A 25,129-nucleotide genomic window follows, 5' to 3' on the forward strand; every position below is an offset into this window, starting at 1 on the left:
TCTCGGGAATAGAGATTTCCTGTTCAACAGGTATTCTATAGCAGGAAAGCATGTACACAACGTACTTACCTTCAGAAGGGGAAGAGGTTTCACCATTGGTGTACCTGTCAACAAGTTTCTCCTGTTCTCTCTCCTGTTTCCACTGTCCTGGAATACCTGATTGAATTTAAAAGATCAGGTCTTGTTATGAATTCCTTCAAGATTCCTTTGGCTGCAATAGCAGCCTTTTACTCATCTATGGAAGGTTTTTTCAATTTTTGCTCACCCAAAATGTCAAGGTTCCTCAAAGGACAAATGAATCTTTCCCCACAGATTAGGGAACCTACCCCTATATGGTTCTTGAACTTCATCCTTAATTGCCTTCGGCTACATGTTTGTTGCTACACCTATCCATGAAAACAGCTTTCTTGATAGCCATCACTTTGCCCCAAAGGGTAGGAGAACTGGGGGTTTTAATAGCAGATCAACTCCTTTACAATGTTTTTCAAGGAAAAAGTCTTGTTATGACCACATCCTAAATTTCAGCCTTAAGTGTCTTCTGAATTTCATATTAATCAGACCAGTCATCTTACATTTTTTCCCCCTGAAACCACATCAGACTAGGCAGGAAGCGGTCTTCGATGCCTTCAGTGTCAGAAGGGCATTAATCTTCTATTTGAACACAACCAAACGATTCAGCAAGTCTCCCCAACTGTTTGTTTCAATTTACAGACAGATCCAAAGGATCCACAATCTCTCCCAAAAGATTCTTTGGGTGGATTTCTGAGTGTATTATCTAGTGTTATGAGTCTGTCAACATTCAGCCTCGCTATACACTGTTAGACCATTCTGCAAGATTTCAGTCTACTTCTATGACGTTACTCAAGGATGTCCCAGTCTCTCAAATTTGAAGAGCTCTCCTTCCCCTCTGCTTCTGAGCATAGGTGCTAACTCCATGGGTGCTCAGAGGTTCAAAGACCCATAGAGAAAAAATTGGGGGTGCTTAGCAGCCCTGGGGCTGGCTGCCAATCAGCTATTTAGCAGCTGGCCCTGCAGCTCCATCAGCTGTTGAGAAGGGCTGCCCCCCACATTCACTGTTGAGCAGGGCTACCCCACCACTCTCTCCTCTCTGCCACCTCCCCCCTTACTGCCCTTAAGGCAGGAGGGGACAGAAAGGAATGAGCAGCAGGTGGGAGGCGCTCAGGGGAGGGAGTATTGGGGAGGGGGTGGAGCTGGGTGGGCTCTGGGGGTGGAGTGGGGGCAGGGCCTCAGGGAAGGGGGTGGAACCAGTGTGGGGCACCCACAGCAAAACCAAAAGTCAGCGCCTATGCTTCTGAGTTTCCTTTGCAGGACTTTGTGGTAGAGAAGGCCCTGAGGGAAGCTTGCTCATACAGCTCTATATAGCCACAATATGGAGCAAGAGATTGCATAGCGTGCATGTGCGAGCCGGCGGGGCAATGCTACTGGCACATTTCTGATGGAAGGCGCATGGTGCGCCTGTGCAGCTGAAGTAGAACACCCATAGGAGCCCTCACCTTGAAGAACTCTCGTGACTGCTCAAGATGAGTAACCTCTTCTTCACACCAACTGCCCTGTGGCCTCTACTGGCCTGCGTATGCACAGAAAAACATCGCAGTAAACCTCAAACTAAGTAGTACACTGGATCTTTTGTATAAATTCTTTCTGTCCTTACTGGAGAATACATAAACAGATGTGAATTCAAATTATTACTGCCATGTTCTGTGTCCATTGCCGTCAATGGCAAAACTTCCATTGACTTCAGTAATGCAGAATCAAAGCCCGAGGCAAAAATGGGCCTTACCCTGAGAGGTGCTGAGCACTTAGATTAACCTTGAGTTAAAGAAACATAGGACTAGAATGGACCTTGGGAGGTCATCTAGTCCAGTCCCCTGCACTCGTAGCAGGACTAAGTATTATCTAGACCAGGGGTTCTCAAACTGGGGGTTGTGACCCCCTCAGTGGGTCAGATGGTGGGTATATGGGGGTCATGAGTTGTGAGCTCCATGGGGCTGACAACCCTGACCTCCCATTAAATTACCCCCACCCCATTTTTAATTTATAAGGGGTGTCACATTCAGAGTCTTACTGTGTGAAAGGGGTCACCAATACAAAAAGTTTGAAAACCACTGATCTAGATCATCCCTGACGCTCGTGTTTGTCTAACCTGCTCTTAAAAATCTCCAATGACTGAGATTCCACAGCCTCCCTTGGCAATTTATTCCACTGCTTGACCACCCTGACAGGAAGCTTTTCCTAATGTCCAATCAAAACCACCCTTGCTGCAATTTAAGCCCATTGATTCTTGTCTTATCCTCAGAGGTTAAGGAGAACAATTCTTCTCCCTTCTCCTTGTAAAACCCTTTATATACTTTAAATCTGTTATCATGTCCCCTCTGTCTTCTCTTTGCCAGACTAAACAAACCTAGTTTTTTCAATCTTCCCTCATAGGTCATGTTTTCTAGACCTTTAATCATTTTTGTTGTTCTCTTTTGGACTTTCTCCAATTTGTCCGCATCTTTTCTGAAATGTAGCACCCAGAACTGGACACAATATGCCAGCTGAGACCTAATCAGCTCAGAGTAGAGCAGAAAAATGAATTCTCGTGTCTTGCTTACAACACTCCTGCTAATACATCCCAGAATGATGGGTTTTTTGCAACAGTGTTACACTGTTCAACTCAGCATCTCTCTGAGGATCAGGCCTAATTTATATTGCTTTGCATGTTTGAAATTGTTTTCTATTGTTTGTTTCTTTGGGGTCCAATACTGATCACACACATTATCCCATGTAACTTTATTCTCAGTGTAGGCTCATTAGCATCAAAGGGACTATACATGGGACTGAAGGTTTGGGCAGTAGTTACTGTCTGGAGGAATGGGGACCTGGATCCTAACGGCCAAATTTTTAAAGGAATATACCTGCCTACCGAGATTATTAAAAGTATCTACGTGCCTAACACTCACTGATTTCAATGGGATTTAATCATCTAGATGCTTTTGAAAATCCCAGTAGGTGCCTAAATACCATTAAAAATCTGGCCCTGAGATCCTAAGGAAAAGGGATTGTTTCTTCTCTGTATATACGGTAGCAGAACAGTGTCAGCCAGCAACCAATAAATAATATTTAAAATACTTAATGATAGCAAATTCCAACAGCTCACCCAGACCTTTTCCGTCCTTCCACTCTTCCTGTACATACACCCAGTCAGGTATAATTACAAGAATACCTTGTTTTCCTCATTAATAATATGGGAAGAAGAGGAGTTCAAGATGAATTTTAAAACAGTTGAGGAAAGAGTGAAATAAGCTACGGCAGGTTGACAGAAGGCACAATTCTCGCTACCTTCATAGCCATTGAAAAATATTCTGGAAAAAACCTAGATTATTATTTTGCGTTGTCTTGAAGAATGTGAATAATAGTTCTGTGTGTTTATTTCTTTCCTGTTAAATCAGATAAAAACAAAGAAAATGGTCAGCTCCAGAATACCTACAAGGTCAAACCTAATATCCAAACACAGGTATGCAAAAAGAATATAGTATTCTCAATGTAGCCTTATGTTTTGTAATGTCAGATTTTTCTTCTCCCTTAGGTGCTGTATATGGGATGAGGAGAATGTGGCAGCAGGATTGTAATATTGGAAAATCATTAAAGCCTCTTAATCAAAATTTGATACCTAAAATTCAAATACTGTATTTAAATACATGTTTTTATGTGTGCATTGACTGCAAAGGTTTACAGCCCCCTGATTTAAAAGGGACAGAACTGATAGTTTCAGTATGTGAGTTCTCGACTTTGGAATTTGCTTCCCCCTTGGTCCAACAGTGCTTGAGTTTGCTGAGCTGCAAGGCCTACCTACATTTTCTTGCACTTCTCATGTGGTGATGGAGGTGTAATTGAGGCACGTATGGAAGGATTTGTTTTGTGATGGGTTGTGCAGGGCCTTCTTTTGAGTATCCTTTGATATGATATTGAGCCTATCTGTCCCTCTGTGCGTTCTATAAATATTGTAAGGGGCTTAGAGTTTTATAGCCTGATCTTCCAAGCATATATTCACGTAAGTTGTCCCATATAATTCAATATGACTTCTCACGTGGGAAGTTGCTTGTGTGTAATGGTTACAGGATCAGAGTGGCAGGGAAGGACTCATAGCTTTCTCATTTAGATAATTAGGAAATCCCTAATATCTTTACAGATGGCTAGATAGGGGAGTTAAAATTGTTCTGCTCGTGTGTTTGCAGAATTTTCATTTGAATCAAAATCAATATTTAGTATTTTTCCATATATCTTTTATTTGGCCTTCGTGAAAGCAGCCCGCAAATGTGGATGTCACATGTTCATAGATATGCATATAAACAGATTTTTTTTTAAAAAATGACGTGTCTGAGACACAAATGCAAAGGAGGCACAAAACAGAAAGAGGGAAATTTGTAGTTAAATCTGCTTTAGTATCTTTAAAACAGTGTCAAGTAAGCATTGCATCTCAAGACTGTTGAACAATACCCTGTCTTCTATGACATTCTGTGGTACCCCTATTTTACAAATACTGTTAATGGAGTTTTTCTTTATAACTCTGCAGGGAATGTCACACTTAGCAATCGTTATTCTATGGACCAAAAAAGTATCCTATCAATGAAAACATATTAGACAATACAATAATAGCCCCCCCCCCAAAAAAATGGCAGAAGATCCCATTACTTCACTCGTTTAACAAAACACTGTATAGAACACCTGATTGAATACGGTAGAGAATAATCCGTAGGGCTTAACCTCACATGTCTCTTCTGTCTCTGTAATCTATGTTTTTATCAGAAGAGGTTATAGGTCCTAAATTGTTTTTGTATGTAACTTCAGATACCTTGTGTTGTCATTCTCTGATATAAAACCATACGGTGGTAGCTAGTGGGTAGTTTGCAAGTACATGTTGTCCATTTACCGTGTGACCAGTAAATCCTTCAGGAGTTATCTCCTTACATAATCATTCCCTTTCCTCCTTGGAGGAAGAGTTAGGCCATGCATTTAGGAAAGCAGGCATTCTAACTATAACAGCTTGCATTATGAGGATGCCTGGAATCACTGGAGTATAAGTTTTGGGACACTAATTTAAAGCTAATAGGCCAGATCTTTGAATGTGTCAGAGCTGCCCCTGGTGCAGCTCAGGGTGGTGTGTTGCAGGGCGGACCACCTCAACATTACCCAAGCTGAGCATGGTGAGTCCCCTAGTCTCAAGACTATTCTAAAGTAATACCTGGCAGCCCATGGCCCAGTTGAGTCATTCCAGCTTCTGGGGATAAACAGAGTGAAAGTAAACTCTGACCAAACCCTCTACTCTTAGATCTTGGGCACATCATGTTGGCTCTGGGCCACCTAGGGATTCACCTTATGCAAGGGGAATATTGAGATAGCTGAGTAAGCTGGCTTTCCAGATGTTTTGTGCTTCCTGAGCATAGGGGAGAAATGGAGCCAATGAGTCTTCTTTTTGTCAGCTTCCTGGGGCTTAGATATTGGTCACTCTGCTGTGAGACATGCTACTGATTTGTAATGAAAATATTCAGTACTGATGTGCACACACCATCATTCCCAGCCCAGTGGTACAAAACAAAACAAGGATGGTGATCAGCTATCAATTACATCACTCCCACATTTACATTGTTACTTCAGTTTCCACAGCAGAGAACCAGTCACACAAATCGTTAGGTGGGGTATGTTTTAATGATGCAACCACACAATTTCTACAAAGCCAGATTGGTAATGAGTTAGGCCAAAAGTTGTTTGTATTTTGTTCGGAGGCAATAGTCTCATTTTTGGAGTGGTTCTGATTTTTCTCTGTAATGAGTGCCTTTGAAAGTCTTTATTGCTGCATTTCATGTATAGCCACCTTTTCATTATGTATAGTTATTCTTCTGCCTTTTCAACAACATTGCAACAAAACAGTTTTTGTTTCTTTTGGCAGGTTGACCGAGCAAGTTTGGCTAAATTTTGGGGCTGGGTGATGAGGAGCAGTTATAAGGAAGAAAGTAAATAACTATCCTAGGGACAGTCCCCTTCATAAACAAGGGGCAGGGAATGTGGTGGGGGCTAGAGGAGAGAGGAGAAACACTGTAGAAGAATAACTTCCTCTTTTAGCTGATTAAAATCCAGCAGTTATATAATGTCAGGCTGCAAGGTGAAGTTCCCTCTAGATTCTCTGTCCAACAGGGAAAGGCTTTTAGCGTCAATCACTTATTTATCTGCAAAGAAAAACATGACTGTTTTCTTAAGGCTTGTCCAGTCGGATTGAATCCAGTGCTGCCATAGGGAAAACAATAATGTCCTAATATCTCCCATTTTAAAATATATGTTAACTTTATGTGGCTTTGGGAGATAGGAGCATCAGAAATAAGTAAACAGCAGCTGCTAAAAGCTTTACTGCTATATAAACTCTTTTATACCTGGGACAAAAATAGATGAGAGGTGCATTAGGTATATGACTACAAATCAAGAGACCTCTCTTTTGACAGTGGCTGCATCACGAACTTTTTGTATCACCTTGAGCTAGTCACTTCTATTTATTTCTTATCTATCAACATTATTTTAAATGCTTCCATCACTGTAGTATCTGAGTGCCTAAGCTCTCTGTTTTATTTTCTCAGTCTAGAAAATGAGAATAATATTTGCCTTACTCACAGGTGTGAGCATCATTTAGTTAATGTTTATAAAGTGGTTTGATAATGTAAAGCTCTATACAAATAGTAGGTATCACTTTGGCACTTAAATACTGTGGTGAAAAAATGCCTTTAAAAATGCCTGAGGGAAAAGGTACATCAATATTTGTCAACTCAAAATAAAGGTTTGCTATCCTAGGTTCAGAGAGAAAGAGGGAGAGAATTCATTATGGCAGGCATTGTCAGATGGAGCCCAAAGTTATGCAACTAGCAGCTTTAGAGATACTTTAGCAAGTGAGCATCTGAAAGACCAGACGTTGATAGCAATGGTGCTGGTGGTAAACCTTGCTCACTAGTGATGGGAAAATATTGAGCATTAAGCAAAACAAATCTTTTGAGTTCCTCAGTAAAGACCATGATGTAGACTTCTCCTTGAATCCACCCCAGGTTGGTATTGAATCATAGTTGTTACCGTGTGATAGCTGTTTGGTGGCCAGTCTAAAATGAGAATGGTGGTCCCAGGCCACTTTTTAGTACAGTAACTCCTCACTTAAAGTCGTCCCGATTAACGTTGTTTCATTGCTGATCAATTAGAGAACATGCTCGTTTAAAGTTGCACAACGCTCCCTTTTAATGTGGTTTGGCAGCCGCCTGCTTTGTCCACTGCTTGCAGAAAGAGCAGCCCGTTGGAGCTAGCTGGTGGGGGCATGGAACCATGGTGGACCGGCAGCCCCCCATCAGCTCCCCGTTCCCCTAAGTTCCCTGTACGGCAGCCGCCCAGCAGGCTATCAATTGCCGGCAGTTCAGCTGTTCCTCCCCCCACTGCCATATGCTGCTCCTGCCCTCTGCCTTGGAGCTGCTCCCCGGAGCCTCCTGCTTGCTGTGCGGGGGTAGAAGGGGGGAAGAGGGGGTCTAACGTCAGGGTGTCTTCCTGCTCCTGCACCCTGCTTACCCCATTTCCATAGAGCAGGAGGGGGACACAACAGGGCTCAGGATGTAGGGAGCTTCCTGGCCTCAGCTTCTGTCTCAGCTTGCTGATCTACTTAAAAGGGCAGTGTACTTAGAGTGGGGTCAGCATACTTAAAGGGGCAATGCTCATCTCTCTCTCTCTCTCTCTATCTGCCATGCTGTCTCCCCTCCCTCCATTCATGCTGCCTTGTAGAGTGTGAGGCTACATTAACAACAATGGGTTAACCCTTGAGGGCTCAACTGAGTGCTCGTTCATCATTTAGCAGTAAGGCATTCCCTGGGAAATATCCCACCTCTGACTTCAGTTGAAGTTTCGCATGGTCTCCCTAGCCTCCATCATTCCCTCCCTGGATCCGGGAGACTGGTACGCTGCCCTCAATTTAAAGGACACATACTTCCGTATTTCCATCTTGCCAGGGCACCAGCACTTCCTTCGCTTCATGTTGGGCCGATGCCCTTTGGTCTCTTGTCGGCCCCAGAATGTTCACAAAGCGTACAGTGCCAGTGCCCGCTTAACTGCGGCGTTGGGGAGTCCAAATATACACGTACCGTGATGACAGGTTGATAAGGGCCAGTCCCCGGATCAGGTGTGGAGGCATCTCGACCTCGTATGTTCCACCTGTCGAGACCTAGGGTTGATAATAAACGAGAAAAAGTCAACCTTAATCCCAATACGATGCATAGCATTAATTGGAGCAATCCTCAACTCCCCTCAGGCCAGGGCCTTCCTCCCTGAGTCTTGATTCCAGGCCATGGCAAAATTCATCGCGGGGGCCCACTCGCTGACCACCACCCACACGTGCCTGTGACTGTTGGGCCACATGGCAGCATGTATTTACGTGGTCCGGCGCGCACGACTGTGCCTCAGACCCCTTCAGGCATGACTGGCTTTGGTCTATGTCCCCAACTGGCACAACATGGACCAGGTGGTCAGGATCCCAAGTCGGTGTTGGAAGGAGTTCCCTTTGTGGCTCTGACTTCGTCAGTGACCCTTGTCTCCAACACCTCAGACCTGGGCAGGCAAGCCCACCTGGGCACTCTCTGCACTCAAACTCTTTGGTCCAGTCATGATCACTCGCTGCATATCAATGTCAGGGAACTCAGGGCGGTTCGACTAGCCTGCCAAGCATTTCTGCCTCATATTCAAGACAGGATGGTTCAGGTCCTAACAGACACCATGGCTATGGTCTTCTATATCAAGAGGCAGGGCAGAGCCAGGTCATCTGCCCTCTGCCAGGAAGCCCTCTGGCTTTGGGACTTTGGTCTGCAGCACAACATCCATCTCGTAGCTGCTCACCTTCCAGGGACCAAGAAGACTTTGGTGGATCACCTCAGCAGGACATTCTCATCTCTCCACAAGTGGTCCCTTCATCTGGAGGTGGTCAGTTCCATCTTCCACAAGTGGGGAACTCCCCGTGTGGACCTGTTCGCATCTCGGCAGAACAGGAAATGCCACGTCTTCTGCTCAATCAGGGGCATGGGCAGAGGATCCCTGTCAGACGACTTTCTGCTCCCGTGGTTGGAAGCTTTGATCTACGCCTTCCCTCCAATGCCGTTGCTACCCCGGGTTCTCACAAAGATCAAACAGGAGAGGGCGAGAGTCATCCTCATAGCACTGGCATGGCCGCACCAACACTGGTTCAGCACTCTGCTGGATCTCTCGGCGGCAAGCCCGTTCCAGCTACCGCTCAGGTCGGACCTGTTGGCCGAGTGCCACGGCAGTCTTCTGCATCCCAACCTGGCAGTATTACATCTGATGGCCTGGCTGCTGTGTGGCTAAACGTGCAGGAGAAGCAGTGCTCGGCTGAGGTTCAGCGCATCCTGTTGGGAAGTAGGAAGCCCTCCACCAGAGTGACCTACCTGGTTAAGTGGAAACGGGTCACCTGCTGGATTGCAGCAAAGATGTTCGTCCCCCAAGGGGGCTTCTCTGCAGCTTATTCTGGTCTACCTCCTGCATCTTAAGATCCAGGGCATCAGTAGCTGTGGCCACAGCCCATTTCCAACCAGCTCTACCCATTTTGGGGGATTCTTTCTTCCCTGGCATATAGGCGAAGTTGCAGCCACACTGTTCCGCTGCAGCCTTGTCCCCGCATGGATTTATCCACAAACTGAGGTTTCCATCAGCTTAAACAGGAAAAAAATGCATAAATGCTAGGTGAGTCTGGCCCTGTATCCACTGCACAAACTGAACTATTCCCAAACATGATTTGCGCCAAAGAAAAATACTTGAAAACATTTGCAGTAGGTAAGATGCTATACCATACTGTATATACTAAACTATACAAAAATATACATATTTACTACTACCCCTACTAGCAGTATTTTTTCGTGATATTGTTCAGTCAGGAAGCTGCTCAGTTGTGGTTTTTAAAAAAACTGTTTTGTGTTTTTAAAGGGAAAGAACGTACGATATATTTCTGTAATTAAAATCAGCAGATAAAACTGCAATCTGTTTAATTAGATTTGTTTTCTGTACAGTGCAGTACAGTTTATTTTTAAATAATGTTTTGATGGCCTGAACTTGACAGCAAAGATTGATCAAAAATCCAGAGAAGAAAAATGTGATCCACAAGGAGATCTCAAATGGTCTCATAAAAATTTGACTCAGATGAAACAATTAAAAAAATGCATAGTATTTTATTATTTTTTACCTAAATATGCTTTTGTATGAAATAGATTAAATGAGTGACATTATGAAATACAGAATAAACCAGTAGCATTGACTGATCCCCACTCATCTAGAAGCAGGACTTTATATGCTATATGCTTAGCCAAAAGAGGTATTTGTATATTGAGTTCTATTCCTCCTTTAAACTCAGACTTCGCTGAAAGAGGATTATATTTTATAGCTACAGTTAGTATACGTATATATCTGGCAGTACTTCTGCCTGGTCCCTTTCCAGTCATTGTACTATTGAAATGTTGGCTCCCGTACCTGCATGAGCCAAAGGACGGTCAGGGCTTACTTATGTCATAGAGATCTGCTATTTTCTCCATTCTGAGAAATGCAGGGCCAATTCACGTGCTCAAGATGCTTATTTCCATGCTGCTCAAAAGTCTGTAAAGGATTAGTATGTGGATGGAAACCTTTCTGGATCAAAGACCAGTGTAAGGCAAAAATATTTGCAATACAAATATAAAAAGCATATAAATTCCTTTCAATTTGGAGCCCCCTTGTTACTGGCCTGTTATCACCCTGAGAAATCAGTTGTTGAAATTAAGGTGATGCCACTGATAAATCCCACAGATGCTAACCCACATCAAATGCCTTTTACATCCATACTTTACTTTAGATGAGAAGTGAGCATCTGATCTGGATTTAAAAAACATAAAATAGTCCTGGTTTATGAGAATGGTTTGTGACATTTTCAATAACCTTGATCTGAGTTGAAAGTTAGTATCAAAATACACAATTGGGTGATTGTTGTTGTTTTGGAGGTTTCATTGTTATTACTTTGCACAGTTTCATTGTCAAGGTTTCTCCGGTTCTTTAGTGGTCCACAGTACAAGCTGGAGAGATTGTTCTCAAAGAGAACCAAGGTTAGAGGATTCCTTAGCAGTAAGGTTTTCTGTACTAATGGAGCAAAACAACTGGCTGTAGCCAAATGAAAGGGATCAAAATGCTTTATAACAGTTCTCGCCAACAAAAATGAAATGTAACCTTCAGTGATTGGGGCTGGAGCCATATCCATTGTTAACTTGGGACAAATGAGGCACTGGATTGAAGCCTTATATTTTCATTACAAAGAAAAATTCAATTACTATTATGGCACAGATCCTAATGCTTATTTATTTTTTCTCTTTATAGCTCATACTACGAGATGCTACAAAACTTGTCCCTATTACAAGAATCAAACAAGGTAACTTGTGGTTTTTTCATGTTTTGTTCCCCCTTGAACACAGATATCGCACAAAAAAAGTAGAAAATGAATGAAAAAACAATACATTTACTGTAATTAATATATGCAGGGTCTAGTGAAACTTTCCTTCTAACCAAAATCAATGGAATTTCACAATCAAAATTATAGTTAAAGTAGTTAAACTGGGTTCCCTCTTCATTTTTGAACTGTGTTATTTTGTTGCATCATACACAACTACTTCATTGAATCATTTGCTGAATGGCTACCAATTCTAGTTTCTGCTAGTGTCTGTCTCTAAGGTTACCATCTGAGCCATATTTATAAAAGTATCCAGATTTGTCATTCTCTCTGCCTTGCATCCCCTAGCTGCCAGGTATGAAAAGAAGCAATCTGTGACTTGAGTTAAATTTGTACTACACAGTGAGATATTTACAATACAGAATCATGCACTGATCAGTTCTGCATAAGCTTCAAATTGTGTTCCATCCCTCAGTACCTAGTCTTTGGTTTTCTCCATTTGCTGCCCTCCTTCAGAGCTTTCTTTCCTTCCTTTATATAGGCATCTTCTGTGTGTTTTGAAAATTAGATATTGCTAAGGCTTTACTTTTCTGAATGTTACTTTAAATCTTACGGTGCAGAATTTGTTGAGCTAGATATATTCTGTGTGCTCTGCTCAAATTGCAAAGCCCGTTCCCTCCTGGCATCCATGCCAATGTGACTACTCTTTGCTACTGTGTATATAGTGTACTCAGGCAGATAACATGAATCCAACTGCAGACCATGATGTTCTAAAATGTGATCTGCAGCCTCCCTCATACAGAATCTAGAGTTCTAGCCCTTGGAGACAGCAGGTTCCAGCAATCAACGCCCCATTTTCATCTAAATAGCCTTTAGTTAGTTAAATATGAGCATTGCATGCTAGAGCCTGTAGTCTCTGCACATTGTAGGCGACACTCTACAAGTTAGATGCAGCCTTGAGGCCCCTAATGTGTTGTCAGTGTGGATCACAGAAAAATTTGCATGCCTCTTGTGTTCTGTTTTCTTGCATAGTCCTGTAGTAAAATCCACAATCAGTGTGTCATACACACTCATCCATATTCTCTGCCCTGTACACTGCTGGAGGCTTAGAAGGGCAATGTTACAGATATAGAGCCATAGAAGAAATAACCAAGGTTGAGTCAATGTTGATAGTATGTTTCTACTGTTATGAAGAAGCTTGACTTTATCCAGCCCTAGCTTAGTATTCACATACAAGCGCAAATTATGACAATTTTCAGAATTTTTCTTCAACAAGCAATTCACTAAACACAAAAGTTATTAGCCCAGATGTTAGCTTTTTCTGAGCAGTGTGTGTGGGGAAACAGGCAGAGTTCTTCTTTAGTAGTTTTAGATGAGTAAAGACATTCCCTAAAATTTAAGAACGAGTTGGGGAAAACTCAACAAATATTTTTAACATCCAGCTGCAGGGCAGAGGATGTTTAGAAACTTTTTTTAAAAACGCATATGTTTTCAGTGTACTTTAGACCAAAATAAAGGTAGAGGGAAGGCTTTTAGGAAAGAAATGAAAGTAGCAAATGAAAGCATATCTGGGTATGGGTAGTGCTATCTTCCATCTGGACTTCAGTGAAGAGTCTCAGCAGAAACTGATAAACAACAGCCAGCTACAGTCCAAGTGGAAGAGAGGAAATATTGGCCTCTGGAAATGTATTTACCAAGAAAATGTTAAGGTTGCACAGCTGCATTTCGAGAAAAAACGAGGAAGAGATTTTTCCCCCTCCTTAGTTGTATTTTTACAAAACATGATCATTGCATAGTTGATTTTATTTCTGTAACCTTGAAATAGTGGTGTTTAAAATTGGAAACCCCATTTTTGTTATGCAGTGGTCCTAGGTTATATAAGGCTTTCTGTGATTAAAAATCTCATATAACTTGATGTCCTGGGAAGTTTGTGGGTCTGGAGCTGACTTGTGAGAAATCCTAACATGGAGCATTTACATAGAAAGTTTTGTGCTATCTTTTCAGTGGTGTCACCTGCAGGGATTTTGAAATGTTCCAACGTGATGAGTCTTCATCACTATGTCAGTGTGTCTCCGCTCCTCTGGGAAGCTTTTGGTATCTGGGCTTTTATAGATTAGTAAACCCCCTATAGGGTGTGCCTATGACAAATGTGAAATAATATTTCTTGTTAAATTTAGTTTTTTATAAGTACAAATATTTAACTTTACCTGTATGATTTCTAAGTTGAGAAGGATTTAGAAAAATAAATATGTTCCAAATGACTTCTTCCAAATATTTTATAATTCCACTATGTATTCCTGGAGAAGAAGTTGTTTTCAGAGATGGCTTCTTGCACTTGTTTTCCAGATGTTTAAAAAATGTCACTTTTTTATTTCAGAGAAATACAAATTCCACATGTCCATAAAATAGAGTAGACTGTGGAGCAGGTGTGATTTATTTAATTAGTACCATATGTGAATAGACTTAAACCAACATGCTCGCCATACATTGGGATTTGAAGCATGTGAAAAACATCTTTAAGGGACCAGCCCTTCAAAATTTGAAAATGCAAATTTCCATAGAAACAGAAATACAGGAGCTTATTTAATATGTTCTGAAAATGATTGTCTTTGCATTTAAGCCAGGAGCTCCCCAAGTCAGAGAAATGTTAAACACACCAATATATAAAGAGGGCAACACATGAACTAAGTAAAAATCTCAGATTTATTTTGACATACGAGCCATAAGACATTTGGCCCTTTTCATTTTCAGAACACTTCATAAACATAGAGCCTCATCCTATGTTCCTATCATATTTAAGCTCAGTGGAAGTTTTGAGTGTGATAGGAATGCTGGATTGGGCCCATTAACTGATGAATCCTATCAGTCATTTTAAGAGATAAATTAGTAGTATTGTCCTCATTTTACAGATGGGTGAAATTTAAGCAGAGAGAGAAATTTAAGCCCAAGACCACAGATGCAAGTCAGTACGAGAACCAAGTTTAGAGCATAGTAGTTTTTGGCTCCCATTCCTGCATTCAGATTACTAGAATACATATGCATGTCATGTGGTCAGGATTTAGCCCTTTATTTTACTTATTACGTGAAGTCCTTGCTCTGGGTTCAAACTTGTCGGTTAGACACTGGCTCGAGTTTGGGATGCTGTGGAATTGTACTGCCCTAGTGGAAGCTCAGTAACACATTCTTACGTGGTTTGTAAGCAAGCATGCTCCAGGATGCATTGTTACATAGCCTATGTCTAAACATACGGTGGCGTTTAGAGTACAAGCACTACGCATGTAGCCACACACCCACAGTAAAAGGCAGGCTTCATTCCCACTTGTCGCTAATGTGTGTAGCTACAAGCCTCAGTGAAAGGCTTTAGCAGCAGGGAGGGAGCGTGTAATGGCTCTGGCAACTATACACTGCCAGAGCCTTTTCCCCCTGCCTCCCCATTGCCAGAGTTTTTCCTCTTTGCTGGAGCCTTTTGCTGCAGCAGGGAAAGGCTCCAGCAGAGTGGAAAGGCTCTGGCAGCAGACACTGTAGTGGGAGGCACTGCTTGGGCCTGTAGAGAGCCTATGTAGGGTACGTACCCTGGTGATTCAGGCATTTAGGGCACTTGTCTAAGCCATGCCTCACCATCGACTGTGCTGTTTATACCCGAACTAGCTGTGCATTCAATGTCTGTACTCCACATGCCACCATCAGTGTAGACATACTCTTAGATTGTAAGCTCTTTGGGTCTGTTTGTTTTGTGTTTGTACAGCCCCTAGTACACTGGGGTCCTGGTCCATAACTTAGGCTCCTAGGCACTATGGTACTCCAAATAATAAATAATAATGATGGTGCATGGTGTACCTTTTTAAAGTTCTCCCAAGCATACAGATGAACCACACCTGCTGACACTCTCATAACGAGGTGTGTGCAGCATGCATGCTCCTCAACTGCTGGCCAGTGCAAACAGAGGTTTATGTCCTGAAGCACAAGATCAGTCTTTACTGACACAGTTTATTTAGGCTATTTTAACTGCAGATATTTCATATGCTTTTCGTAGAAGATGCTTGTATGCTGTTATGCCACTTTTAACCTTTAAAGTAAATAATTCATATGGAAAGTTCCATATTAATTAGTATTTATGATGCACCCAACATGAAGCATAAGAAGAGGGATTAAAAAGGATTAGATGTTTGTATAGTAAAAGCATAATATTCCGTTACAACAGTCAAGATAAAATAGGGATATCAGACCTAGTTCTTCAGGGTATAAACCAATCAATGAATCCAAGGTAAAGAACAAAGTTTCCCACATAAACATGCTATGGTATGAATATCTATTGTGTGAATTTATACCTTCCTCTGAAGCATGTGATACTGGCTACTGTCAGACAGGATATAGGATTACAAAGAACATTATTCCCGTGTGGCATTTTTTATTTTGTTCCTATAAATGCTTGTTTTCATGCTGAGTTAAAAATATCTATTACCATTGCTAATCAAATGCTACAAACCCCTAAATATTAATTTGAATGTTTTGTTTAAATTCACTTTGGCTGTGTTCAAATCCCTTTTCCATTAATATTCTAGTGCATGGGGATACTGCAAAGAATATTTGTGGTAACAATAAATGTTAAGCAAATATTGCAGCAAGCAAATTTTGAATTTGTAATTGAGTATTTGAACCAAAAACCTGATTCTTAGAATTATCCTTATCCAGCCATGTGAAAGAAACATACAATGAAACCTGCATTGTCTAATTAAAGCAACTAGAACTTAGAAAATTGAATACTTGCAAGAAACTGCTAGCAAATGAGATACAGATTAAGAACTATTCACAGAAAAAACTAGTAAAAACAGTGAAATGTCTCAAATTATTAATTATGAATTATTCACCCAGCTCTACCTGTTAAAAATACTGCCACTCCTAACATTTACTAGACATGTTCCAGTGTATCTTCAGGATCACATGAATGGTAGGGGTGATAGGAGGTGAGTGGGAGCACACAAATAGTAGTGGTCTCCTGGCCAGACATATCGTTTAATATTGCAGTGTCTCATTAAATAGCAGACATTTTCTAGGGATTTTTTAAGCTCCCCTAAATCTCATTAGCCCTGAGTTCTGCAGTTCTTGAAACTGGTCCTGTGATATCTTGAGTATACAGCAGTGGTTCTCTACCTGGGGTCTGGAGCCCCTGGGGGGAGGGGCGCGAACAGTTTTCAGGAGGTCTGTCAAGCAAAGCCAGTGTTAGACTCACTGGAGCCCAAGGCAGAAAGCCAAAGCCCCACCGTGCGGGGCTGAAGCTGAAGCCTGAGCAGCTTAGCATCACAGGGCCCCCTGTGGCATGGAGCCCCGAGCAATTGCTCTGCTTGCTACCCCTAATGCTGGCCATGGATTTTTTTATAGCCTGTTGGCGGGGCATGGCTCAGAAAGAAAAAGGTTGAGAACCCCTGGTATAGAGCATAATTTTCCCAAAGAAAATCAATCTAATGTTGATGGCATGACAATTGACACTGAGTGTATGGGAAAGATTTGCAGTTCGGGGTGGTTTAGAAAAGAGACAACTTGCAAACCCTTAGATAGGTTTGAGATAATGTAAGAAAATATGAAGCTGATATCTCAGAGCTACTAAAACTGAATAAAGAGGCTTTCAGAATGTTTAAAGTCCTCTTGTGTGTGTGTTTTTCGTTTCCTGGCTTAAAAGTTTTGTAAATTTCTCTGATAATGCACTGTTGCTGTTTCCACAGTAATTCAAAATGTCACACGTCGGATGCTGCCTAAAACCACGGACAGGCCTTCCCTGGCAGGAGCAATACTAGGTGACTAAGACATTCCTTACTTCTCTGGCCAATAGATAAAGATCTGTGTAAATCCTTTTTACATTTCCTGTCCTTTCTAGTTCTTACTTTCTTGAGGCTCGTTCTTATTTTTTTTTATTATATCTTAACAATAATTGCGGTAAAGGGAAGGATGCACCTGAAGTATAAAATTGACTATGCCGTGGTCAGAATATTTTAAAGGACTTATTGCCACTGTTTTATCAAAAACAGTTCTTTCATATTGCAGGAGATGGGAGAGAAGTGATTTTGCAGAGAGAATCTTGAGGTGTTAAGTGAACATATGTTCGGCTCCCTCCAGGTGTGCATTAGGTCACAGGTTTCCAACCACTGGCACATATACCTGTACTGATACTTCAGGCTTTTGTGAATGGTATACTAAGTTTCCCCACTCCACTGTATTACTGAGACCTGTACTAAGCCCCAGTGCATCACAGCTTCCTTCATTCCCGTCAGTTGTCTGGCCTGATGTAGAGCTTGGGTAATTGTGTATCAGGTTAGAGCACACAGGTAGCAGGCACTAGATGGTACCAACTTACTATAATAAATGGGTACTCTTGTCTGAAAAGATTGGGAACCACTCTGCTTAAAATATCTGGAGACAAATTTATCCCCAGTGTAATACTACTAATGCTTAGTTCTCAGTGGCTCAGAGGGTATTGCATGGACATCTCTGAAGGCAGATTACAGCTCACCATGTTTTGAATGAATGGCTCACTTATCTTTATGTGTAGTGCACCTTATCATTCCAGGTCTCAATGAAACACCACAACAGAAACTCCCTAAACCTGAGACACTGGGCATATCTGAAACACCAAAGAAAAAACTGGGTAAGTACACATCTCCTGTATTAAGTTAATGAAGTTGGTGAGCATCATCAGAAGAAATGTATTTTGGTGTGAGAATGTACATTCAAGCTAAGCCTCCTTTTTTATTTTGTTCGGGGCATTTGTTCAGTTAAGTGGGTAAGTAGGTGTCCAATCTTGCAAGGTTCTGAACACCAAATACTAAGAAAAGACATTTTAAAAACAATGCAGGTTTCAGAGAACTAGTCATGTGTTATTGGGTGTGTGGTGAAGGCAAGTTCAGCAGTTCCCTAAGGTATTTGATTTCACGTGTTTGTTCATTTTGGATTGCTTGGGCAAACTACAGCAGGAATAGAGATAAATGTAAACAGAGGCAGCGCAGATGTATCTCTGGTATTTACAGTCTAACTTCTGCCTTTTTAGTTACAAATGAAACCCAAACATGGCCTGAGGAATCCAAAACACCAGAAGTGCAAGAAATCTCCCCACGGTCCTTCCCAGGTAATTATAGATCTGTTTTAGGTTTTTATAAATGATGTGTTACACCTTTTCCTCACTGCCAGTTTCGGTGGATTGGGGTTTTTTTTGTCTTCCCCACAGTGGGGACCTGGTGGATTGGTGAGGAGATACAGTTCAGTGTTGCAGTTTAACAGGTGGCAGGTATCCAGTACATATACTTGTTCCAGAGGGGGTCCAGTTCACCGATAAACCAGAATTGGAAGTGGATTTAGGGGAAAGCTTCCCCTAAAAACTGGGAGTGGATTGGGGCTCCTAATGTCTGGTACAGTGAGGAGAGAATCTGCTTTCCCTAGGTTCTCCAGCTCCCTAACTCTCATATGAAGGGAGGGTTCTGGGGTCCCAGTAAAGGGCTGGGGACCAGCTATGAGGTAGAGAAAGGTTACTGGCTATCCTCCACCAGTTGGAAATGATTAAGGAAGGAATCCTGACCTGCACTGTATGGGTTATTGCCAGATAGTTCCCAGATGAGAAGTTAATAAAGTTGCAGCTTAATTAAATCATGTCTTTCTTCCTACATGTCTGAGACAGTATATATGAACTCATTAGCAGTTTTAGGATTTGTGCTGCTCAAGGGTGACACTAGTTGAGAGCATGTCAGAGCTGATATTTCCAAAGAGGGTACTGTGCACTACATTAATGCTCTCACCTAGTATCGGAGAACACTTCAATCTCTCTGGTCACTCGATTACAGACCTAAAAGTCGCAATATTTCAACAAAAAAATTTCAAAAACAGACTCCAACGAGAGACTGCTGAATTGGAATTAATTTGCAAACTGGATACAATTAACTTTGGCTTGAATAGAGACTGGGAGTGGATGGGTCATTACACAAAGTAAAACTATTTCCCCATGTTTATTTCCCTCCCTCCCCCCACTGTTCCTCAGATGTTCTTGTTAACTGCGGGAAATGGCCCACCGTGATTATCACTACAAAAGGTTTTCTCCCCCCCCCCACCACTCTCCTGCTGGTAATAGCTCATCTTAAGTGATCACTCTCCTTACAGTGTGTATGATAACACCCATTTTTTCATGTTCTGTATGTATATAAATCTCCTCGCTGTATCTTCCACTGAATGCATCCGATGATGTGAGCTGTAGCTCACGAAAACGTATGCTCAAATAAATTGGTTAGTCTCTAAGGTACCACAAGTATTCCTTTTCTTTTTGCGAATACAGACTAACACGGCTGCTACTCTGAAATTTAGCATTTGTATGTACACTCCCACAGGATAGAGCTTTGGCAGGATTGTGTCTCTAGTGTTAAATAATGGGGAATATAATTTCATTTTATTGTGTATGGATTTGACTCTAAGAATCCCACAGCATTACAATAAAATTGTACCTCTTTGACGTTTTCTGGTCTATTTTTATAACTGAAGAGGGGCCTGATTATTCTCCCATTAAAGTCAGTTGCAAAACTCCCATTGACTTCATTAGTGTGGACCTGAGCTACAAAAGAGGTAAGACAGAAGCATTGAAATGAATGAGAAGTTTAGAAAAGTAATTGTTTGAAGAAGATTTTGCTTAGATTTAATGTAGTTAGTGTATAGTCTTGTTGTCACTATTCCACTTTGTTCATAATATATGTCATTATTGACCAAGCAGAATATATGGCCAAATCCTGCTTGTCTTGCTGATTGACTTCAAATGAATGGAAGTACTTGCATGAGTAAGAGGCACAGAATTCGGCCCTTAAATCTCATTGTGCTTGTTGTATACAAGAGTACATCAAAGAGGCACCATTTTACAACTGATCAGACTAGGTCAATTTTCATTATTTTTTAAAGACCTCTAACTTTATTCTCATGAAGACATAGTTTCTATTCTCCACTTAAAATTTCTGATCCAGTAAATGACTTGAGAGTAGAACAGACTCATTTATTGAAGTTAAAAATTAAATTTATTTTGTGGGACTTTTAACAAATAATTTCTATAACAGTATGTTGAATATTATGGACAATAAATTCCTTGGACTAGCTACAACTCAAGTCAGTCCAGTATGGAGATTCAAAATTGAGTGGTTCACCAGACTTTTGTACTCCTGGAGAGTATGTAGGGAACAAAAGAAATTTAGGTTGTAGTAATGCAGAAAAAATGTGTAAGGATTGCCAACTGTCTTCTGGATGAAACTATTACCTTTTAGTCTCTAAAAGTGTTTGCAGATTTCTTATTCTACAACCTCCAGGTAAGTCTATTGCCAAATTCCAGTGTGTACTGAGACAAAGAAGTCTGCTTTTCAGTTGTTCTTTATATTCATCCTAAAATGCTGGAAGAAAAAGTGGGACACTTCTGCACATAGGCATTAACCAGAGCCGTTCAGGGTACGGATACGGAACACTTGATTTTAACTAGAGTTGGATGCACAAAAAATATTCAGTGACTGTTCTTTTTAAAATAATTAGTTTTTACTGTTTCATCCCTTTTTGTACTCACTTTTCACAGATATTTTAGTAAATGAGTTCAATAGCCAGAGTTATTGCAGAAATAACTATAAATGCATATTGCAAATATTTAGAGAAAATTTATTTTCTCAGATCTATATGTATTTATTGGATCTGGAGACTTGGTCCTAAGATTTATATGCATCCAATCAGGGAATGGGTTGGGGGGGGAAGTGGCCTTGTGTGTCCTCTCAAGACATCTCAGACGTAGGGAACTGAAAACTGACTACACTTTTGTGAACAAGCTAGTCTCAGAATTATTCATAGAAATTATTTGTTAAATAATTTTGAATAATAAATGCATTCAGGAATAATTGAGCTGTATGAAAAATGACCCATGAACAGAAAAGAAGTGACAGATTCTCAAATTATTTGTCACAAAATACTTGCCCATTTCTATTTTTAACCAAGTGACAGCAGATATTTTTTTAACCTCATTTAGTGTTGTTGTCATTCTTAATACTGGAATACTTCAGCAGTCATTTAACTTTGAAATAATCAGTTCAACAAGTAATTTTTAAACAGTTAAGCTTTCCATGGTGTATATTTTGTGCTGACAATTTTGAGCATCATAGGATAAAATCCTTATCGACGTCTTTTTATGTGCTTATTAGATGCACATCTCACTATCTAAGCCCTGGTCTACACTAGGACTTTAGGTCGAATTTAGCAGCGTTAAATCGATGTAAACCTGCACCCGTCCACACAATGAAGCCCTTTATTTCGACTTAAAGGGCTCTTAAAATCGATTTCCTTACTCCACCCCTGACAAGTGGATTAGCGCTTAAATCGACGTTGCCGGCTCGAATTTGGGGTACTGTGGACACAATTCGATGGTATTGGCCTCCGGGAGCTATCCCAGAGTGCTCCATTATGACCGCTCTGGACAGCACTCTCAACTCAGATGCACTGGCCAGGTAGACAGGAAAAGAACCGCGAACTTTTGAATCTCATTTCCTGTTTGGCCAGCGTGGCAAGCTGCAGGTGACCATGCAGAGCTCATCAGCACAGGTGACCATGATGGAGTCCCACAATCGCAAAAGAGCTCCAGCATGGACCGAACGGGAGGTACGGGATCTAATCGCTGTTTGGGGAGAGGAATCCGTGCTATCAGAACTCCGTTCCAGTTTTCGAAATGCCAAAACCTTTGTGAAAATCTCCCAGGGCATGAAGGACAGAGGCCGTAACAGGGACCCGAAGCAGTGCCGCGTGAAACTGAAGGAGCTGAGGCAAGCCTACCAGAAAACCAGAGAGGCGAACAGCCGCTCTGGGTCAGAGCCCCAAACATGCTGCTTCTATGATGAGCTGCATGCCATTTTAGGGGGTTCAGCCACCACTACCCCAGCCGTGTTGTTTGACTCCTTCAATGGAGATGGAGGCAATACGGAAGCAGGTTTTGGGGACGAAGAAGATGATGATGAGGAGGTTGTAGATAGCTCACAGCAAGCAAGCGGAGAAACCGGTTTTCCCGACAGCCAGGAACTGTTTCTCACCCTAGACCTGGAGCCAGTACCCCCCGAACCCACCCAAGTCTGCCTCCTGGACCCAGCAGGCGGAGAAGGGACCTCTGGTGAGTGTACCTTTTAAAATACTATACATGGTTTAAAAGCAAGCATGTGAAAGGATTACTTTGCCCTGGCATTTGCGGTTCTCCTAGATGTAGTCCTAAAGCCTTTGCAAAAGGTTTCTGGGGAGGGCAGCCTTATTGTGTCCTTCATGGTAGGACACTTTACCACTCCAGGCCAGTAACACGTACTCAGGAAACATTGTAGAACACAGCATTGCAGTGTATGTTTGCTGGCATTCAAACAACATCCGTTCTTTATCTCTCTGTGTTATCCTCAGGAGAGTGAGATATAATTCATGGTCACCTGGTTGAAATAGAGTGCTTTTCTTCAGGGGACACTCAGAGGAGCCCATTCCTGCTGGGCTGTTTGCCTGTGGCTAAACAGAAATGTTCCCCGCTGTTAGCCACAGGGAGGGGGGAAGGTTGAGGGGGTAGTCACGCGGTGGGAGGAGGCAAAATGCGACCTTGTAACGAAAGCACATGTGCTATGTATGTAATGTTAACAGCAAGGTTTACCCTGAAAGAGTGTAGCCAATGTTTTATAAAATGTGTCTTTTTAAATACCGCTGTCCCTTTTTTTTTCTTCACCAGCTGCATGTGTTTCAATGATCACAGGATCTTCTCCTTCCCAGAGGCTAGTGAAGCTTAGAAAGAAAAAAAAAACGCACTCGCGATGAAATGTTCTCCGAGCTCATGCTGTCCTCCCACACTGACAGAGCACAGACGAATGCGTGGAGGCAAATAATGTCAGAGTGCAGGAAAGCACAAAATGACCGGGAGGAGAGGTGGCGGGCTGAAGAGAGTAGGTGGCGGGCTGAAGAGAGTAAGTGGCGGGCTGAAGACAGGGATGAAGCTCAAATGTGGCAACAGCGTGATGAGAGGAGGCAGGATTCAATGCTGAGGCTGCTGCAGGACCAAACCAGTATGCTCCAGTGTATGGTTGAGCTGCAGCAAAGGCAGCTGGAGCACAGACTGCCACTGCTGCCCCTCTGTAACCAACCGCCCTCCTCCCCAAGTTCCATAGCCTCCACACCCAGACGCCCAAGAACGCGGTGGGGGGGCCTCCGGCCAACCAGCCACTCCACCACAGAGGATTGCCCCAAAAAAAAGAAAGCTGTCATTCAATAAATTTTAAAGTTGTAAACTTTTAAAGTGCTGTGCTTAAAGTGCTGTGTGGCATTTTCCTTCCCTCCTCCACCACCCCTCCTGGGATACCTTGGTAGTCATCCCCCTGTTTGTGTGATGAATGAATAAAGAATGCATGAATGTGAAGCAACAATGACTTTATTGCCTCTGCAAGCGGTGATTGAAGGGAGGAGGCGGGTGGTTAGCTTACAGGGAAGTAGAGTGAACCAAGGGGCGGGGGGTTTCATCAAGGAGAAACAAAGAGAACTTTCACACCGTAGCCTGGCCAGTCATGAAACTGGTTTTCAAAGCTTCTCTGATGCGTACCGCGCCCTCCTGTGCTCTTCTAACCGCCCTGGTGTCTGGCTGCGCGTAACCAGCAGCCAGGCGATTTGCCTCAACCTCCCACCCCGCCATAAACGTCTCCCCCTTACTCTCACAGATATTGTGGAGCACACAGCAAGCAGTAATAACAGTGGGAATATTGGTTTCGCTGAGGTCTAAGCAAGTCAGTAAACTGCGCCAGCGCGCCTTTAAACGTCCAAATGCACATTCTACCACCATTCTGCACTTGCTCAGCCTGTAGTTGAACAGCTCCTGACTACTGTCCAGGCTGCCTGTGTACGGCTTCATGAGCCATGGCATTAAGGGGTAGGCTGGGTCCCCAAGGATACATATAGGCATTTCAACATCCCCAACAGTTATTTTCTGGTCTGGGAATAAAGTCCCTTCCTGCAGCTTTTGAAACAAACCAGAGTTCCTGAAGATGTGAGCGTCATGTACCTTTCCCGGCCATCCCACGTTGATGTTGGTGAAACGTCCCTTGTGATCCACCAGAGCTTGCAGCACTATCGAAAAGTACCCCTTGCGGTTTATGTACTCGGCAGCTTGGTGCTCCGGTGCCAAGATAGGGATGTGGGTTCCGTCTATAGCCCCACCACAGTTAGGGAATCCCATTGCAGCAAAGCCATCCACTATGACCTGCACATTTCCCAGGGTCACTACCCTTGATATCAGCAGATCTTTGATTGCGTGGGCTACTTGCATCACAGCAGCCCCCACAGTAGATTTGCCCACTCCAAATTGATTCCCAACTGACCGGTAGCTGTCTGGCGTTGCAAGCTTCCACAGGGCTATCGCCACTCGCTTCTCAACTGTGAGGGCTGCTCTCATCTTGGTATTCATGCGCCTCAGGGCAGGGGAAAGCAAGTCACAAAGTTCCATGAAAGTGCCCTTACGCATGCGAAAGTTTCGCAGCCACTGGGAATCATCCCAGACCTGCAACACTATGTGGTCCCACCAGTCTGTGCTTGTTTCCCGAGCCCAGAATCGGCGTTCCACAGCATGAACCTGCCCCATTAGCACCATGATGC

General features: G+C 42.4%; 1 protein-coding gene across 22 annotated transcripts in view; it reads left to right on the forward strand.

Annotated features, from left to right (window-relative positions):
- ABI3BP (ABI family member 3 binding protein) overlaps positions 1-25,129 on the forward strand; it is a 311,874-nt gene that overhangs the window by 142,542 nt on the left and 144,203 nt on the right. For 21 of the 22 annotated variants that reach the window (XM_075118479.1, XM_075118481.1, XM_075118468.1 and 18 more), the window contains 5 exons: positions 3,453-3,517; positions 11,419-11,470; positions 17,209-17,280; positions 18,033-18,128; positions 18,528-18,605. In XM_075118479.1, coding sequence (XP_074974580.1) covers positions 3,453-3,517; positions 11,419-11,470; positions 17,209-17,280; positions 18,033-18,128; positions 18,528-18,605 — 363 coding nt within the window. The remainder of the gene's footprint in view (positions 1-3,452; positions 3,518-11,418; positions 11,471-17,208; positions 17,281-18,032; positions 18,129-18,527; positions 18,606-25,129) is intronic. The other variant, XM_075118483.1, reaches the window with a different exon arrangement.

The sequence above is a fragment of the Caretta caretta genome, chromosome 1, assembly GCF_965140235.1.
Source record: "Caretta caretta isolate rCarCar2 chromosome 1, rCarCar1.hap1, whole genome shotgun sequence".
Classification (NCBI taxonomy): Eukaryota; Metazoa; Chordata; order Testudines; family Cheloniidae; genus Caretta; species Caretta caretta.